The sequence below is a fragment of the Mizuhopecten yessoensis genome, unplaced genomic scaffold (genome assembly GCF_002113885.1).
Source record: "Mizuhopecten yessoensis strain PY_sf001 unplaced genomic scaffold, ASM211388v2 scaffold6595, whole genome shotgun sequence".
Lineage (NCBI taxonomy): Eukaryota > Metazoa > Mollusca > Bivalvia > Pectinida > Pectinidae > Mizuhopecten > Mizuhopecten yessoensis.
In genome coordinates this window covers 505994-520408 of record NW_018406628.1, presented here as the reverse complement: position 1 = coordinate 520408, position 14415 = coordinate 505994, and the positions used below count along the sequence as shown (strand labels likewise).

At 36.0% G+C, this 14415-nt stretch overlaps 1 protein-coding gene across 2 annotated transcripts in view; it reads left to right on the top strand.

The window, feature by feature from the left end:
• LOC110452321 overlaps nucleotides 1–14415 on the top strand; it is a 101942-nt gene that overhangs the window by 65552 nt on the left and 21975 nt on the right. Inside the window, exons 33-42 of one of the 2 annotated variants that reach the window (XM_021500764.1) lie at nucleotides 737–823; nucleotides 1817–1995; nucleotides 2403–2500; nucleotides 4403–4634; nucleotides 5464–5580; nucleotides 6332–6522; nucleotides 7102–7271; nucleotides 7854–8116; nucleotides 10736–10855; nucleotides 11496–11498. In XM_021500764.1, coding sequence (XP_021356439.1) covers nucleotides 737–823; nucleotides 1817–1995; nucleotides 2403–2500; nucleotides 4403–4634; nucleotides 5464–5580; nucleotides 6332–6522; nucleotides 7102–7271; nucleotides 7854–8116; nucleotides 10736–10855; nucleotides 11496–11498 — 1460 coding nt within the window. The remainder of the gene's footprint in view (nucleotides 1–736; nucleotides 824–1816; nucleotides 1996–2402; nucleotides 2501–4402; nucleotides 4635–5463; nucleotides 5581–6331; nucleotides 6523–7101; nucleotides 7272–7853; nucleotides 8117–10735; nucleotides 10856–11495; nucleotides 11499–14415) is intronic. The other variant, XM_021500765.1, reaches the window with a different exon arrangement.

Here is a 14415-nt window from a genome sequence, read left to right as displayed (position 1 = left end):
AGGTAAGTGCTACTGGGAACGACTACCTCCTCTCCCACCCACAGGTAAGTGCTATTGGGAACTACTACCTCCTCTCCCACCCACAGGTAAGTGCTATTGGGAACTACTACCTCCTCTCCCACCCACAAGTAAGTGATACTGGGAGGAACTACTACATCTTCTCCCACCCACAGGTAAGTGCTACTGGGAACGACTACCTCCTCTTCCACCCACAGGTAAGTGCTACTGGTAACCATAGGTCCCCTTCCACCCACAGGTAATCATAAGTGTTCCTGGAAATGTTACTTCGGCTAGTTGCTGTAGATAATTCTTCAGCTACTGTATGATAAGGCATAATGATTAAAGTGCTCTTGTTTCTATAAGTGCCTCATCCATTACAAGCACCACTTGTATAAGCACCATAAGCATATTTGTTCTGGTCCAAATATCCCATTTCTTCAGCATAATGTATCATCTTATATAAAGGGCCTTTAAAGGTTGAGATTTGATAAGGTTCTGGTTGACTGCTATTATTCAATTTCTCTCGAACTGCTCAGAAACCAGGACATTTGTGAGGTTTCATACAGAATGTGCAGAGATTTAAATTATGGCTAAAATATCAAAATTTTCTCATAAAAGTGGCCTCTTCAATATTAAAATAAGTCACCCCATTAACAGCGTCGGTAGTTAAATGAGCCCTTTATGACACCATAGGAGAAATGTTGGTTTTGTACACCTAACTATAATTTTGTTTCAGGTTTATTTCAGACAAGTTTTACCCGGTAGATGGATTAGGCTTTGGTGACAATGAAAAGGACTGTCTTGGTGAAGATCACAACTTGGGGTGAGTTTATAATTCAAACTTTAAAGTAAGCTCAATATGTTAAAGTCATGTCTAAAGTAGGAGAAAACATCTGCTTGTAGTGGTCATAATGTGCTCTTACTTCTGTAGTATGCTGCTGCTACAGTAGACGCCACAGCTTTATCTTATTTTTGAAGTAAATATCCTGATTGTAGAACCTGTAGCCTAATCTAACATCTGAAGTAAGTGTCCTGGATGTAATAACCATACTCTACTTTAACTCATTGACCCCTGAAATTTCACAATGAACTATTCCAACTTTTGAATTGGAAGAGTTCAAATGTGTCTTCATGGGTCAATGAGTTAACTTCTTTAGTAAGCATCCTCTGTAGTGGACATTATCTTATTTGCACATCTATAAGTACACATTCTCTGTTATAAGCAATACCCAGAGCGCTCTCAGTTTGATCTCTATAGAATGTGTCTTTCACTTGCATTGATACATCATGGTGGACAAGATCTCTAAAACGTCCATACTAACATCCAGAATCAAACCTCTATCATCTGTGCAGAATACCAGTGAATTAAGCACTGGCCCAACCGATACATGTTAATTATATATAAAAAGACATTGAATCAAAATGTCATGAAACATTGCCAAATACTCTTCTTTATCATCCTTGGCATCACTTTGAAGTTATTGAAATGTGAATAAGAATTATCTCCCTTATTTAAACAGGCTAAAGTTTCAAATTTTCATTGAAACTTGAACCTTTGAAATAATTATAACATGTGAAACGTTTTCATAAATTTTTGAAGCTTGAAAGAAAAAATTATAACTAATGGGGTTTTTTTAGAAATAAATACTTTTATATATTTTACAATATACATGTATATACATGTACCAATGCAATGTACTGGATTACGGCCGTAAATTTGAATAATTATGTTTTAAGCATTGTATCTTGAACATGATTTTATAGTGTCATGCTTGTTGAGTTAAAAAGTTCATGTTTTTTTATGCAATTATAACAGTTTTACGTCAGCGATTCGGTCTGGTTTTGTGTACAAGGGGAGTGAGACAATTGCTGTTGGGGGCGGAGACGACATGTGGGTCTTCCTCAACGGTGTCCTAGTTCTGGAGGTCATAGCCAGGGGAGAGGGCGCAAACATACCCTGTAAGAAAATCGACATATCAGCTGCTTCATCATCAGGTAAACATGCAACATTTCATTTGCATAAACTCAATATTAATTTTGGATAATTTCAAAAAACTTGATCTGATATATCATGTTAAACCAAATTTGATACAATGAATATAATTTGTACTGCCAGGTTTTTTTTAGAAAATGTTTCTTAAAAATCAGTATTTGGAATAATATATTCCCATATAAATTCTAATTATTATAACAAAACTTGACATTGATGTGTGTGTGTATAGTTGAGAGATGAAAACAGTTCAGAAAATGTTAAAATTTACAGTTCATTAAAACATTAACATAATGATGGGGAAAACAAGAAAGACTTTATCTAATTACTGAAAGAATTATGGAATAATGATACATGTGTTCATGTTATGTAAAGAATTTAAAGCAATTCTTCTAACCTTTGACCCCTCCAGGTGGAGCCACCCTGACTCCCCTATCGGGGTATGTGGTAAACAGCCAGTGTGTCACTTCCAACACAGAAATCAATGAAAATGTAACACTGGAACTTGAGGTAAAAGACAAGAGCATTAAAAATTAGTTTTTTCTGTAATTAATTAAAAGCTTCAGATAAATAAAGTGGACTGCTACCACTGTTGCCTACCATTTAAATCTACAGTCAGATAACAACTGCCATATATGACTTGATATATGCCGCATTTGCTGTGTTCTATAGAACTGTTTGTATCTGTTCTGACGTTGACTGTTACAGGTAGGGGAGAGATATCACTTTGCTGTGTTCTGTAGAACTGTTTGTATCTGTTCTGACGTTGACTGTTACAGGTAGGGGAGAGATATCACTTTGCTGTGTTCTATAGAACTGTTTGTATCTGTTCTGACGTTGACTGTTACAGGTAGGGGAGAGATATCACTTTGCTGTGTTCTATAGAACTGTTTGTATCTGTTCTGACGTTGACTGTTACAGGTAGGGGAGAGATATCACTTTGCTGTGTTCTATAGAACTGTTTGTATCTGTTCTGACGTTGACTGTTACAGGTAGGGGAGAGATATCACTTTGCTGTGTTCTATAGAACTGTTTGTATCTGTTCTGACGTTGACTGTTACAGGTAGGGGAGAGATATCACTTTGCTGTGTTCTATAGAACTGTTTGTATCTGTTCTGACGTTGACTGTTACAGGTAGGGGAGAGATATCACTTTGCTGTGTTCTATAGAACTGTTTGTATCTGTTCTGACGTTGACTGTTACAGGTAGGGGAGAGATATCACTTTGCTGTGTTCTATAGAACTGTTTGTATCTGTTCTGACGTTGACTGTTACAGGTAGGGGAGAGATATCACTTTGCTGTGTTCTATAGAACTGTTTGTATCTGTTCTGACGTTGACTGTTACAGGTAGGGGAGAGATATCACTTTGCTGTGTTCTATAGAACTGTTTGTATCTGTTCTGACGTTGACTGTTACAGGTAGGGGAGAGATATCACTTTGCTGTGTTCTATAGAACTGTTTGTATCTGTTCTGACGTTGACTGTTACAGGTAGGGGAGAGATATCACTTTGCTGTGTTCTATAGAACTGTTTGTATCTGTTCTGACGTTGACTGTTACAGGTAGGGGAGAGATATCACTTTGCTGTGTTCTATAGAACTGTTTGTATCTGTTCTGACGTTGACTGTTACAGGTAGGGGAGAGATATCACTTTGCTGTGTTCTATAGAACTGTTTGTATCTGTTCTGACGTTGACTGTTACAGGTTGGGGAGATATACCACTTTGCTGTGTTCTATAGAACTGTTTATATCTGTTATGGTGTTGACTGTTACAGGTAGGGGAGAGATATCACTTTGCTGTGTTCTATAGAACTGTTTGTATCTGTTCTGACGTTGACTGTTACAGGTTGGGGAGATATACCACTTTGCTGTGTTCTATAGAACTGTTTATATCTGTTATGGTGTTGACTGTTACAGGTAGGGGAGAGATATCACTTTGCTGTGTTCTATAGAACTGTTTGTATCTGTTCTGACGTTGACTGTTACAGGTTGGGGAGATATACCACTTTGCTGTGTTCTATAGAACTGTTTATATCTGTTATGGTGTTGACTGTTACAGGTAGGGGAGAGATATCACTTTGCTGTGTTCTATAGAACTGTTTGTATCTGTTCTGACGTTGACTGTTACAGGTTGGGCAGATATACCACTTTGCTGTGTTCTATAGAACTGTTTATATCTGTTATGGTGTTGACTGTTACAGGTAGGGGAGAGATATCACTTTGCTGTGTTCTATAGAACTGTTTGTATCTGTTCTGACGTTGACTGTTACAGGTTGGGCAGATATACCACTTTGCTGTGTTCTATAGAACTGTTTATATCTGTTATGGTGTTGACTGTTACAGGTAGGGGAGAGATATCACTTTGCTGTGTTCTATAGAACTGTTTGTATCTGTTCTGACGTTGACTGTTACAGGTAGGGGAGAGATATCACTTTGCAGTGTTCCATGTTGAGAGGCTGCAGTGTGCTTCCAGTTTGTTCATACAGACTGAGGACTTTGACTTTATTGTGAATCCTGAAGATGAGCCACCCCGTGATTATGTCATCAGCTTTGACGAGGATTATCATGTGAACGGCATCATACAGGAATTGGTTTTATCGGATGTCTTTTCCTCAGGTCCACCGTTCACTGTAGATATCATCAGAGGTACACTACCAAGCATTAATTATTTAGTCATTTTAATATCAAAATAACCTGTCAAAGTTTATTTGAGCAAATAATGTCATATCTGATCTTTAGAATTAAAAAAAAAAGTTTATTTATATCCCCTGTAACACGGTATGCATGTACTGGAATCAGTTTGTCCGTCTGTTCTTTCGCCTTCAACTTTTTGATTGAAACAACTTCTTCTGAATTACCAATACATGTAGGTCTAGAGTGATGACATTAATAACAGATTTAAGTGGCAGCGTGCTAGGATGAATGACTTTGACCCATTTTATGGTAATGATGTTCAAATTTGTTAAAAACTTTAAGCAAGTTCTTCTAAATAGCTGAAATGGCTAAGGTGATGATACTTAGCCAGAAGCATGCCACTGGGGTAAAATTTGTCCACACCTTTAAAACCATATTCTGAATAACGATGAGACCTAAGGTCATGATATTTGGCTAATGCTGTAAAGTGATATTAAGTGTGGGATCTGAATGAATGACCTAGACTAATCAATTTTTTGAAGACCATAATAACTTAAAATGTTCTAAGGGAGATACAAAATATGGAGAGTAGAACAATCTTACAAGACCCATGATGTGTAAAGTAATGTTATATAGCCTTTTAGAATGAATTACCGTAAATTAATTTGATCTTGACGACTTTGAATGTCACAGATGTGAATTGAATGACAAGTGAGTGATACAGGTCCATTGGACCTCTTGTATAACTTTCCAATGTTTTATAGCTTGTAGAATATGGATACATTATTGCATATTACAAAAACAAAGGTTTCCAGCAGTGTTATATCATTTAAATTTGCAGGAAATGAAGCACGTCATTTTACAATGCTGGACAACACTGCTGGTAACCAGGCAGCCGCTGTAGCACCACCTGTAGTAACCCCAACCTTCACAACTGTCAACGGTATCCAGTTTGTTGGTAAGAGCATTGTTAGAATATTTTTATAATTGTATTACTTCGTTATTCGTTAGGGATTAGTTTTCATGTTATTTCATGAGGAGATCAATTAAAACATATTTATTTTCCAAGAATATTATCGCATAGAAAATTATTATCTGTATGGAAATGCAGGCATCCTCGCAGTTGAGAATTGCAAACATAATCCTACTCTGATAGTTTATGAAATAAACAACACACAGAAATAAAATAATACACTTGTTTTACAATCCAATGTCATGTTTTAGATGTTTTTTGTCTTGCCGCTACAAAGTAGCAGAAGCAAGACTATTTCAGGTGTTGCTTTTCCGGCGACTGCAGCAGAGTCAACATTAAGTTTTTGTGTTTAAGTTAGTTTCACTTAAAATATAAGTGCTAGACCAACCAAACTTTGACTATAGATGCATCTTAGGTAGTACATGGCAAGCCATGCATCAAATGCTGGATGCGGCCTACCATTCATGGTCCATTAATTTTGTCAGCATCTCCATCAACATTAAGTTTTTGCATTTAAGTTAGTTTCTCTGAAACTGTAAGTGCTAGACGTACCAAACTTGACATGTGCATTTTGATGGTCAAAGCGGGGCACAGGCTAGACATATCAATCAGAATGGCTTGTAAAACATTACTCACCACTGAAATCTTTTTAATTCTCACCGTCCTCCATTTCTCCTACACACAATTCTGACCATGGTTTAATCACGTATTTCCTCTCCCCCTACTGTTTTTTCAGAGTGTTCCTCTCCGTCCTCTGTGACCCCTGAAGGACACGACACGGCCGTAGAAACCTTTACGATAACTACAGAGATTGGACTGTTCACGTTGGCCTCAGCCTTTGACTACGAAGCCAATAACACATACACTGTTGTAATACAGGTGACAGACCCTGGTAGAACTCCCCCTGATGGCATAGTCACAGTCAAGGTATATAACAATCACAGACCTGACACTTACCCATTTTCTGTTATGTGCCCCTGTATGACCTTATTCAACAGGACATATTATGTTGATGGGCTGTTCAGACATATTGTTTATCATCTGGGGGAAAAATATTTCATCATGAGGGAGATATGTAAAAAGTCACCGAGTTTTATAACTTACATTGTATGATACAACATTTCTTAGACAATCTGGAAAATTCCAATAGAAAAATGTGTATATATTTTTTTTTCCATTTCAAAAGTTTTCATGGCCTTTGTTGATCATTTGTAGGGTAGTGAAGGGAGGTATAACACTCAGCAGTTGTTATCTATCTGAAACTCATGTTCTGTTAACATTGTCAAACATTGTATTACGTCTAAAAATGATTATGCAAGAAAAGCTATAATTTAACAATCATGGAGACATTAAATTTATGTCCAACTAAAGTACATTACACATAAATTGTTCACTTAGCTGACAAAGACCTGGTACATGTACATTTGAACTCCATTAGTTATAGCGTTCAGTAGTTTGTTGTACATTCATAGAACTATTTTTTCACCTATTACCATTGTTTTACAGGTGAAGGTCAATGATGTAAATGATAATTGTCCAGAGATGAACCAGACTACCTATGCATTGAATGGGAATCCTTCTCTGCAGTTATCTCCCCTTGCCCAGGTCTTCGCATCTGATACAGACAGCGGAAACAATGCAGATATCTTGTTCTACATCTCCTCTATTGTAGCGGAGTAAGTCAGTGAACAGATTTTATTTTTGTGAGAATAAAACCAATTCAGATCAAGAAAGGAAGCTTCAAAGAATAACAGTCAGCCATGAAATCAGATCTTCAAAAGTTAAAACTTCTCAAAGTAAAATTTATTTCAGTTTCAGTTCAATACTTTGCGAAACTAACAGCTGAGAATATTTGATGGAACTGAAACTTTCTGGAAGCTAGTTGTTATTTTAATCTTTTTCACCTGATACAAAGGGCCTGTGAGCTTATGCTCTTGCCTGTCATGTGTCAACTTTTTTATTTCTACAATTTCTTCTAAAGTAATATTGTAGGTCAAAGATCAAGGTTAAAACATGATATACTACCTGTACTGTAGATTGCTTGGATAAAGGTATTTCAAGATTGCTCAAATAAATTACTTTGATTGACCCATATATACTTCAAGTCATAGGGTCATTTGTGATGAGAAAATGCAATAATCATCTTTCAAAGAACAACAATACTGTGAAATTACTCAAAACATCACGTCTGCAAAAATAACCTTGAATATGTATATTTTAATTTGATCATTTTAAAAATGACTTTTGCAATCTTGCAGTCCAGATCCTGTGCTTAGTTGGAATGAGACATTTAACCTGTTCAATGAAGTGTATGCTGCCAACACGACGCTTACATTTTCTGTGATTGCTGTGGATAATGGGGGGTACCCGACACGAGGCACCCAGGCAACCATCGAGTTTGTCTCGGACAACTCCTGTCTGATTGACGTGGAATACGGCCCCATCAGCTACTCCCTGGCGGTGGATAACTCCACAGGCCAGGTCTACTTCAGGACCCCCGGCTACTACTTCTACCAATATGGTCAGTTAGGATCTCATACTAAGACAAGTCTTTACAATATAACCTGTGTCAATATGTCCCATTATTCATCCAGTTTTAAGGGGAAAGATGGCCTTAATTTCCCAGTTATCAAACAATTTCATTATCCAGCCATCTTTACTAGGAGCAAGGGTGACTGGATTATTTGTATGAAACCAGGATGACTGAATTATTTGTTTGAAACAAGGATGACTAAATTACCTGTTGAGAGTAAGGGTAACTGATTATCTAAAGGGAACAAGGGTGACTTGTTCTTCTATAGAGAGTATGGGTAACTGATTATCTATAGGGAACAAGGGTGACTTGTTCTTCTATAGACAGTATGGGTAACTGATTATCTATAGGGAACGAGGGTTATTGGATTATCTGTAGATAGTATGGGTAACTGATTATCTATAGGGAACCAGGGTGACTGGATTATCTGTAGAGAGTATGGTTAACTGATTATCTATAGGGAACGAGGGTGATTTGATTATCTGTAGATAGTATGGGTAACTGATTATCTATAGGGAACCAGGGTGACTGGATTATCTGTAGAGAGTATGGGGAACTGATTATCTATAGGGAACAAGGGTGACTTGTTCTTCTATAGACAGTATGGGTAACTGATTATCTATAGGGAACGAGTGTGATTGGATTATCTGTAGATAGTATGGGTAACTGTTTATCTATAGGGAACGAGGGTGACTGGATTATCTGTAGAGAGTATGGGTAACTGATTTTCTATGGGGAACAAGGCTGACTGGATCATCTGTAGAGAGTATGGGTAACTGATTATCTATAGGGAACGAGTGTGATTGGATTATCTGTAGATAGTATGGGTAACTGTTTATCTATAGGGAACGAGGGTGACTGGATTATCTGTAGAGAGTATGGGGAACTGATTATCTATAGGGAACGAGGGTGACTTGTTCTTCTATAGAGAGTATGGGTAAATGATTATCTATAGGGACAAGGGTGACTGGATTATCTGTAGAGAGTATGGTTAACTGATTATCTATAGGGAACGAGGGTGACTGGATTATCTGTAGAGAGTATGGGTAACTGATTACATATAGGGAACAAGGGTGACTTGTTCTTCTATAGAGAGTATGGGTAAATGATTATCTATAGGGACAAGGGTGACTGGATTATCTGTAGAGAGTATGGGGAACTGATTATCTATAGGGAACAAGGGTGACTGGATTATCTGACCTGTTGAGAGTAAGGGTAACTGATTATCTAAAGGGAACAAGGGTAACTTGTTCTTCTATAGAGAGTATGGGTAACTGATTATCTATAGGGAACGAGGGTGACTTGTTCTTCTATAGAGAGTATGGGTAAATGATTATCTATAGGGACAAGGGTGACTGGATTATCTGTAGAGAGTATGGTTAACTGATTATCTATAGGGAACGAGGGTGATTGGATTATCTGTAGAGAGTATGGGTAACTGATTATCTATAGGGAACGAGGGTGACTTGTTCTTCTATAGAGAGTATGGGTAAATGATTATCTATAGGGACAAGGGTGACTGGATTATCTGTAGAGAGTATGGGTAACTGACCATCTATAGGGAACAAGGGTGATTGGATTATCTGTAGAGAGTATGGATAACTGATTATCTATAGGGAACAAGGGTGACTTGTTCTTCTATAGAGAGTATGGGTAACTGATTATCTATAGGGAACAAGGGGGACTGGATTATCTGTAGAGAGTATGGGTAACTGATTATCTATAGGAAACGAGGGTGACTGGATTATCTGTAGATAGTATGGGTAACTGATTATCTATAGGGAACAAGGCTGACTGGATCATCTGTAGAGAGTATGGGTAACTGACTATCTATAGGGAACAAGGGTGATTGGATTATCTGTAGAGAGTATGGGTATCTGATTATCTATAGGGAACAAGGGTGACTGGATTATCTGTAGAGAGTATGGGTAACTGATTTTCTATGGGGAACAAGGCTGACTGGATCATCTGTAGAGAGTATGGGTAACTGATTATCTATAGGGAACAAGGCTGACTGGATCATCTGTAGAGAGTATGGGTAACTGATTATCTATACGGAACAAAGGTGACTGGATTATCTCTGGAGAATTGGGGATATTCGATTGTTAAGGTTTCACTTTTTTGCTACTGTGACATAAATCTCCTTTGAAAAGAGTTCCACAAATCTGAAAGATAAACAAATATTATTTTTGTACCTCCTAAATCCTTCAAAGAACTCACTGCAGCATCAGCTAACTAGCATCATGCTAGCCTTAATTTATAACATGCAATGAAGCTCTGTTCACTTAAATAATAGATAACATGCAGACAATGGTATTGGCGTAATATATATATAGATAACCCTGCCTTCGGCTTGTACAAGCCTAATTAGCTTCATGACAGCTTAACAAAAAATTTGAAGCTAAATTATTTTCATAAGGATTGAAAGTTAAACTTAAGCTTTATGTCCATTTACAGTATTTAGGGTTTAAACTGATCATGTAATGAAAATGAACACAAACAATATCGTTAAGCTAACCAGGCTTTGATCAAATAGGCTCTGAAGTAATAAACAAGAAGGGAGATTACTCTAACAAATGTATAACCCTAATTCAACATGTTTTGTAGAATGTAGAGATGCCCTGGGCGTGGAGACTGGTGTAATCCTAGGTACACAAATGTCGGCGTCCTCCTCAGCAGACTTGACCAGTCCAGACCGGGGCAGGCTTAACATCGTCTCTCTCACACGTAAGTCAACAATTAAGTTAAATTGGTATTTAAAAGCTAGGAATAGTTAGAGATTTTCAGCTAGTTTGACCTGAATTGCTGTTGGGAAAAAAATGAAAATGTCTTGTTGAGATATTGTCGTAAGTAAGAGAACAACACATTTTTTGTAACAAAATATCACAAACATGGTCATTAAGATTATAGTCTGGTAAAAAGAAAATCATGAGACAGAATTTGGAAGACATTGCAAAGTTCTTATTTTCTCATTGTCTTCAAATTTTTACAACCTTTTAGAAAATCATCATGTATCAACATTTTTGGGATTTTTGGATACAATAATAATTAAGTTGAGTAAAAAATGATACAATTTAAATGATCTAGCGTTACATACCCATGATGATTGATAATAACAATTATAGAACAATGAAGACTTGGAATTTAATTTGATGGTTTTGAGGTAAGCAATGTGTAAAATGATCCACTGTAGAAAATTCAATTTACAATTATCATTTATCATGCTTGTGGTGTAGGATTTCTGGTGAACAATATTCTGTATAAAGCTTTGTGAAAATTGGTCTTGCATAAGGTGTAGTGCCAGAACAAATACTCTTATAAAATATTAAACATGTGATTTGACAATTTATTTTCTTAAAATCTACAGAAGGTAAGTCCTTATTGTGCTTGCTTAATTAAATTATCTTATTTTTTTCGTTTAGCTGTCAATGAATCTTTGTATTTGTTGTCACATGCATGGGGTCAAAACTTGTTTGGCCTAGTTCACAGTCAGTCTTAAGTTGTAAAATGTAAATTGGTACATTTGTAATTTGTCTTGAAGGGACAGATATTGAGTTCAAGTTATGTTATCTGCACACAAACGGCACAACACTTGATTGGGTTTAATCTGAAGATGTCATGGAAAGGAAGATAACTTATGATAGTGCGATGAAAATATGACAAATCTTTATCAATTTACCAAACATGTCAGCAAAAGGACAAAGCTTTATCAATTTACCAAACATGTCAGCAAAAGGACAAATCTTTTATCAATTTACCAAACATGTCAGCAAAAGGACAAAGCTTTATCTATTTACCTAACATGTCAGCAAAAGGACAAAGCTTTATCAATTTACCAAACATGTCAATGTTTGGAATAACATAGATAAAGCTTTGTCCTTTTGCTGACATGTTTGGTAAATTGATGAAGTGTTTTCCTTTTGAATGACAGCAAAAGGCCAAAATTTATAAATTTACCAAATATATCACCAAATGGTAAAAACTTGATCACATACATGTACCACTGGTCACCACACTTGATCACATACATGTACCACTGGTCACCACACTTGATCACATACATGTACCACTGGTCACCACACTTGATCCTGATATTTGGTTTAACGTATAGTACCAGACAACCATTACCAATATAACGATGATGTGAAGAAATAGATAGCAATTATATTGTTTTTGCAGATTTTGCTTTAGTGAGTCTTTGCTTGAAGTTGCCATACATGTATGCATATGCCATACGCTATTTATGTCATCAAGTTTATTAGCTTTTTATGTGACAAATTTTTGTTATATTTACTTGTTTGTAGTTGAAGCAATTAAATGGACAAGGAGTTTGCATGAGTTCTACCGCATTGTAGTTTTGATCAGCTTGTCTATGTATTGATGTTGTTGATGTACTGTATAGCCCTTTAAATTTGCGCGGTCAGTATTTCACGGTTTTGTATTCGACAGTACACATTTGGGGGGGGGGGGGGGGTGTTACATTACGCTGTGCACCCGAATCCCATGTGTCGTGCAAAGTATTTTGAGTGTCATTTTGTAAGGGTTAAACCCTGTTAAATACAGGTAAACCTTTTGAAAACACTGATCCCGAGTGACTTCACTGAAAATCAAATGTGTATGTATCTTTGTAGGAGTAAACTGTAATCTAGTTAATGTGACCACTTATATGTAAGTGTTGTTTTTACATGAACTGACCAGTTGTCCTGTGATAATCTGATTTGAGTTCATTTAAGCTTGCATAACAGCGTTGGGTTATAAGTATTTTCAACATGTTGTGATAAGGTCCGTAAAAGTGTTTAACATTTCCGATAATTTCGCTGGTGTTTAGAATTCGCGGATATATTAAGTCAAAGCGCGAATATAGCAAAAATAAAAACCCTGCAAAATATAACGGTTATACAGTACATGTAAAGATTCCTTGTTTATTTCGTTAAATGTTTATTGTTGTACATTTACCCAGGCATTGTGTCTGGAATCTTGTACACCTATATATCCTTTTTTTATTTCTCAGAAATGATAAATTCCTCACTGGAATCCTTTTCATGGAAATAATTTGATTGGAAAAAATAGCTTAGCACACATACATGCAGCTTATATTATTAGCACACAAAAAATTGAAGCTGCACAATTTATTTGCTGAATCCTTTTTGTAGTTTTATACCTTGCTTTTTTGATAGATTTTTTTTATACAATTATGTATACCTTACATCATGAATTTGTAAAGATACTCTCAGATTTAAGATCTTTTTATTTGATGTTTAGCTAAATATATATCAAAATCCTGCACATATTATTTAACTTACATTTTGTAAATATTTAAGGTCATTTGAGAAAAAAACTCATGTGAACTATTGAAATCACCTATGTCCATTGTGGCCTTTATATATGCAATCTATAAAAATACATGTAGTTCTCATTTTCTCAAAATCACTGCAATTTGTCGTTGAAATTTTGATTACTCAATAACATTGAAACTGCATGATTATAATTATGATCGAATTATAATCTATACTCAAAATCTCTCTTGAGTATGTACAACCTGATCCCAAGGTTTAATTAACATGAGGTATCGTTGTGTGGTTTTTATTGTATATAGAAAAATATCCTGCAACAAAATTAAAATATGACGTGGGTGATGCTGCACTAGACAAAGGAAAGACAACTCTTGTACCATTGGTGTGACATCTGCTCACCAGCTTGCAAATGTCTGAAGTTTTAAGATTTAACAGAGCAATACACCTTTTAAACTATGCTAAGTTATAATAAAATAAAGAATGTTACTGATAAATAAAATTTTGACTGAAAAATATATAACTGCTCCATTCAAAATAATTTCCTAGCCTATCATTGGAACAAAGGGCTAGGCTGACAAGAGGAACTCCCACTAATAAAGGGGCCAAAAATAGTAATTGAGACTAAAAAATACAAATGCAAAAGTATAACCAATGCAAACCTAAAGAAGGTAAAACAGTCCAAAACTGGATGTGACTGATGGACAAACATGATTTACTTTGATTATAGTCTATAAATACTTAGACATCATAATAATGATCATAATTAATATAGATCATATATAGTGCCCTATATAATTTGTAAAATTACTCTAAAGCACTTTACAACATATGAATAATAGTATTAGTTATAATTGTGAAACAAAGAAAGGCTTACAATCACCATTATACATTAAAGCAAGAAGATAATCATCGCAATGTGCAAATAAATAAATAAACGGTGGTTACGTACATGACGTACGTACCTTGAATTTGGCCAGGGTATTTGACTTTCTT